Source organism: Oreochromis niloticus, linkage group LG3, assembly GCF_001858045.2.
Source record: "Oreochromis niloticus isolate F11D_XX linkage group LG3, O_niloticus_UMD_NMBU, whole genome shotgun sequence".
NCBI classification, from domain to species: domain Eukaryota; kingdom Metazoa; phylum Chordata; class Actinopteri; order Cichliformes; family Cichlidae; genus Oreochromis; species Oreochromis niloticus.
Window position 1 is genome coordinate 57,925,368 of NC_031967.2, and position 6,000 is coordinate 57,931,367.

The window sequence follows — 6,000 nt, forward strand, 5'->3', positions numbered from 1 at the left end:
CAAACAGTCCTAAATGCGGCAGCCCGCCTCTTGACTGGTACCAGGAAATTTTGCCCTTTTACTCCTGTTCTAGCTAGCTTGCACTAATAAATTAGCACCGAGTTATCTTAGTGAACTTCTCAAGCCACATACTCCTGCTAGAACACTTAGATCTGCCACTCAACTACTTCTGGCGCAACCTAGATCTCGGCTAAACTCCCGGGGTGACCGTGCGTTTGCTCTGGCTGCCCCGGTACTGTGGAATACTCTTCCTCTTGATATCCGCACATCTGATTCTGTAGCACTGTTTAAATTACGACTAAAAACCCACTTATTCAATCTTGCCTTTCCCTCTAGTTAACATTTCTTTCATGATTTTATATTATGCACTTTTATGCTCATTTAATTCCTTGTTTGTTCTGTATCTGTTGCTTTCCTATGTATCAGTGACAGCTATCTGCTTGCATACCTAGTACTTGCTTTGGTCCTATTTCTGTTATCTTCCTTTTATTCTCTATGTTACTTGTTAAGCACCTTGGCATACCCTTGGTTTTTAAGTGTGCTTTATAAATAAAGTTTAGTATTATTATTATTATTCAGACAATAATTCTGATGGGACAGGCAAAAAAAAGTGGTGGTTGGGGAACTGTATGGGCATTTGGAATGTGGAAATAGAGAAATTATTTTACTGCTACAATATATATTCTATATCATTAACATTGCATTAAACTGTTTATTACAGCTACTGGTATCAGATTAACATTTTATTACAGGTGCAGCCATAATCATTTTATACACACATTTGCATGATGTGCTCATTGAGAATTGATGCTCAGTCTATTTAAGGTTTCAAGCTTTGTGGAGCGCAATGTCTTCACAATCTATTGTAGGTGTAGCTATTTTTAATTGATCATTTACTGTAACTGATGCATATTATGTTCATTCAGTCAAACGATAAATCATCTTTTGACTGAACTCTTCTGGGCCAGTGTTGGTTTGTTCCTTGCCTCAATATTTCGAATCGGGACAGGAACTACTAGGGGTGCAGCCGAACCCGAATACGGTATTCGGAAAGTCACAAATGACGTTGTTTTAGGAATACTTATTTCAAACAATACTTTAAAAGATATTTGTATTCAGGAACAAGAAAAAACTTTATGTCATAAAGCTGAGTTTCCTTATGAGACCGCAGTACATGCCTGGAAGAGTGAGTGACGTGTGAAAGAGGTTACTGACACAGGCTGCTCAACACAGCAACAGAGACGGCTTGGCTGAGCGAAAAAAGGCTGAACTGCATCACTGTTTTTGTTGAATAGGTTTTATTGTGCCTTAACTGGGTTCTGGAGGCAGTTTATAACTTTCGCGAAAATCGGTAAATGACTCAAAATATATTTTATATTTTAGATTCCTCAAAGTAGCCACACTTTGCTTTGTTGACAGCGCTGCAAACCCTTGGGCTTCTCTAAATGATCTTCATGATGTAGTCACCTGAAATGGCTTTCACATCACAGGTGTGCCTTGAAAGGGTTCATTTGTGAAATTTCTTGCCTTTTTAATGGGGTTGAGACCATCAGTTGCATTGTGCAGAATTCAGGTACACAGCTGACAGCCCCATTTGACAACTGTTACAATTCATATTATGGCAAGAACCAATCAACTGAGTAAAAAGAAATGACAGCCCGTCATTACTTTAAGAACTTAAGGTCAGTAAGTCCTGGTAAAAAAAGCAGCCTCAGCCACTGCCTCAGAAATCGCAACTTAACTGCACCTCAGATTACAGCCCCACAGAAATGACACACAAAGTTCCAGTAGCAGACACATCTCTAGATCAACAGTTCCGAGGAGACTGTGTCAATTAGATCTTTATGGTCAAATAGCAAGAAATCACGACTAAGGAAAAGCAAAAAGCAGAGGAAATTTGTTTGGGCCAAGGAACACAAAGAATGGACATTTGACCAGCGGAAATCTGTGCTTTGGTCTGAGTCCAAATTTGACATCTTTGGTTTCACCGGGTGTGTCTTTGTGTGACACAAAAAAGGTGAATGGATGGTCTCTACAGCCATGGGCCCTACTGTGAAACATGGAGGAGGAGGTGTGATGGTGTGGGGGTGCTTTGCTGATGACACTGTTGAGGATTTATTCAGAACTGAAGGCACACTGAGCCAGCATGGCTACTACCGCATCCTGCAGCGACATGCCATCCAATTTGGTTTGCGTTTATTTGGACCATCATTTATTTTTCAACAGGAAAATGACCTCAAACACACCTACAGGCTTTGTATAGGGCAATTTGACCAAGAAGGAGAGTGATGGAGTGCTGCCCCAGATAGCCTGTCCTCCAGTCACCTGACCTAAACCCAGACGAGATGGTTTGGGATGAGCTGAACTGCAGAGTGAAGCCAAAAGAGCCAACAAGTGCTGAGTATCGCTTGGAACTCCTTCAAGACTGTTGGAAAACCATTTGAGGAGATGATCTCATGAAGTTCATCGAGAGAATGCCAAGAGTGTGCAAAGCAGCAATCAAAGCAAACGATGGCTATTTTAAAGAATGTAAAATATGTTTTGAATTATTTCACACTTTCTTGTTTACTACCTAATTCCAAATGTGTTTATTCATAGTTTTGATAACTTCACTGAGAATCAACAATGGAAATCATCATGAAAATAGAGAAAAAAAAAACATAAACAGTGAATGAGAAAGTGTGTTTAAACTTTTGACTGGGAGTGTAGGTATGTCTAATAATTTCTCCAACTCTTTGGAAGTCAAAAACTGTCACGGCTTGTACAAAAAAACCCCACACACACAACAGGATTAACAGCTGATGTGGAGAAGTAAGGCAAGATGGGTCCTAATGTTTGCACTGCTGCATCTGAGTTATAGTCTACTATCTGATTCTTATTGAATTCAGTTACGTGATCATTCACTGTAAGGATCCTACTAATACAGTTGTCCTGCTTTAAGAAGAGGAAACAAAAATAACTCTATTCACTGCTGGGTTGGCCTCAAAAAGGCTGGCAGAAAGATGATTGGACTAGACCAGTGATGTCACAATGAGCTTGATAGCGTGAGGAAGTGGAGGTGATGTAAAGCTTATATATAATAAGCTTCATTTAAATACTAGAACAAAAGCTCTTAACTCACACATTTATATGAACATTTTTTTCCGCTGTTAAATACCCCAATTCTCTGATCTTCGGGCTGAAGGAAGAATAACACTTTGTGTTTAATGCTCAATCATCACTTTAATCACTACAATTCTCTTTATTCCATACAACACTTTGAGCATTACTAACGTCCGGACAGGAGATTTGCACAGGCGGGTGTCTGGCAAAATCTCGAATTGTCTGACCGTTTCTCACATTCTTATAGCTTCGGCCCCCTCCAAACTAAGCATTCACATTCCTTCTCTCTCTCAGTGAGCCTAAGTTCCGATCTTGGTTTCCTGTTCAGTATGTTCTGTTCTCTCTAATCAGAGAAATAAGGTCATGATTCTACCCAAAAGCATTTCTTTTAAATCATCAGTATAATGCGTCATAAAACAGTGTAATATTCCATTCCGGTTTATCCTGAGAATAAACAATCAATTAATTTTATTACATGTACTTGGGGATTTTCGTAGCTCAGCATCAAACATCAAACTCAACTGCAGCAGTTCCAGCAGCACACATTGACAAACAGAAATCAAAAACCTTTGTCTCTAAAAACTAGGTGCCTGCTGGTCCCTCTCTAGTCTAAACAACAGTGTCCCAGTAACTTTCCACTAGAAGATGGTGCCCTGTTATCTACTTTCTCCCAGGTAAGCGTAAGCGAGAGTCTACAGCATTCTACCCCCCCCAAGGACACGTAATAAAATGCCTTGATTTTCAGGGCCGTGTCCACTTAATACTACACTATATGGCGCTTTAGTTAATGTAAAGCATAGAATTGAGGCACTGAAAATAATTCCATCTCAACATTTGTCGATTCAAATATATTTTTTTAACTCATTAGCAAAATATATAATTAATTAAAAATGAATATGCAGCTGTAGACATGAGTGGCGGTGTATCTATTTTGCAGATTCATTTCCAATTTAATTGAATTTCTAATTCTAAACTTTGGTATTTCTTATTTTACTGGTTTTATTTGATCAGAAGAATTTTTTCTTGGTGTCCACAGAGAGAAGAGGGATAAAGTTTTTGTAGGGAAGCCAGTGTCCTGCTGTGTGTCGTGTCAGGATGTCCTGAAGGATTCATCAAAAGACTTCTGTTCCCAGTGTGGAGAAAAATACAGAATCAGATCCAGAGCCAGTAAGAGTAGCTGTGCACAAAGAAAAAAATAACATCTTTCTGTTGATTTTTTTTTTTCAATTATCCTGTTATTCAGACATTAAAAACACTGAAAAGATTTCTTGCTGTCTAGTTTCATTGTTTTCCATTCTTTCAACAGATCCTGGTCTGCAAAATGTTCTAGATGCGTTAAAGGTCACTCTGCAGAGAACATATGAACATGTGTTTGAAGAAACTGAAAAAACAGGAAGCACAGCCCTCCTCAGAGTGATCTACACTGAGCTCTATATCACAGAGGAGCATAGTGAAGTGATGAACTACCGCCATGAGGTGAGGCAGGTGGAGAACGCTTCCAAGAAGAAGATCCTCCATGAAACACCAATCAGCTCCCAGGACATCTTTAAAACCTTGCCTGACAAACAGAGACCCATCAGAGTGGTTGTGACATATGGTGTTGCTGGCATTGGAAAAACCTTCTTGGTGCAGAAGTTCACTCTGGACTGGGCAGAGGGCTTAGAAAACCAACACATCAGTGCGGTGGTTCTGCTTTCATTCAGGGAGCTGAACTTGGTCAGAGATGAGCAGTACAGTCTCCTGGAGCTGATCCATGTTTTCTATCCAACATTACAGAGCGTCACAGCAGAGCAGCTCACGATGTGTAATCTTTTGTTCATCTTTGACGGCCTGGATGAAAGCAGACTTTTGATGGATTTCACCAACAGGAAGCTTGTGTCTGATGTCACACAGAAGTCAACCATCAGTGAGCTCCTGACAAATCTCATCGAGGGGAATCTGCTTCCCTCTGCTCTCATTTGGATAACTTCCCGACCTGCAGCAGTCCATCAGATTCCTCCTAAATGTGTTGACAGGGTAACAGAAGTACGAGGCTTTACTGATGTTCAGAAGGAGGAGTACTTCAGGAGGAGATTCAGAAATAACGAACTGTCAAGCAGAATCATCTCCCACTTGAAGACATCCAGGAGCCTCCACATCATGTGTGGAATCCCAGTCTTCTGCTGGATCACTGCTACAGTTCTGGAGCACATGTTGACTACAGAGAACAGAGGAGAGCTGCCCAAGACCGTGACAGATATGTACTCACACTTCCTGCTGGTTCAGACAAAGAGAAAGCACAAGTACCACAAGGGGAAAGAGATAAGTCAGCAAGAGTTCACCAATGCTGACAGGGAAGTTCTTCTGAAGCTGGGGAGGCTGGCATTTGAACATCTGCAGAAAAAGAACATCCTGTTCTACCAAGAAGACTTGGAGCAGTGTGGTCTGGATGTCACAGAGGCCTCTGTGTACTCAGGAGTTTGTACAGAGATCTTCAAAAGAGAGTCTGTGATCTTCCAGAAACCAGTTTACTGCTTTGTTCATCTGAGCATTCAGGAGTTTCTGGCTGCAGTCTACATGTTCCACTGTTACACCAACAGGAAGACTGAGGAGCTGCAGAACTTCCTTAGTGAGGACGATAAAGGAAATAAGATATCTCTCGAAGATATTTCATCCCTTGAAGGTTTTCTGAGCAGAGCCATGGAAGAATCTTTGAAAATTCCGAATAGCCACCTGGAACTGTTTGTTCGCTTCCTTTTTGGCCTCTCTATGAAATCCAACCAGAGACTCTTAGGTGGTCTGCTGGGTCAGACAGAGAGCAGTCCAGAAATCATCCAGAGAGTCATCAGAAACCTGAAGGATATTAAAACTGAAGACAAATGTCCTGAAAGCTCCATAAACATTTTCCACTGTCTGCTT

At 40.8% G+C, this 6,000-nt stretch overlaps 1 protein-coding gene across 1 annotated transcript in view; it reads left to right on the plus strand.

Moving 5' to 3' along the window:
- Positions 1-6,000, plus strand: part of LOC106096770 (uncharacterized) — a 211,578-nt gene that overhangs the window by 200,363 nt on the left and 5,215 nt on the right. Inside the window, exons 19-20 of the mRNA XM_025903296.1 lie at positions 4,139-4,269; positions 4,409-6,000. The exon at positions 4,409-6,000 is cut by the window's right edge and continues 218 nt beyond it. Coding sequence (XP_025759081.1) covers positions 4,139-4,269; positions 4,409-6,000 — 1,723 coding nt within the window. The remainder of the gene's footprint in view (positions 1-4,138; positions 4,270-4,408) is intronic.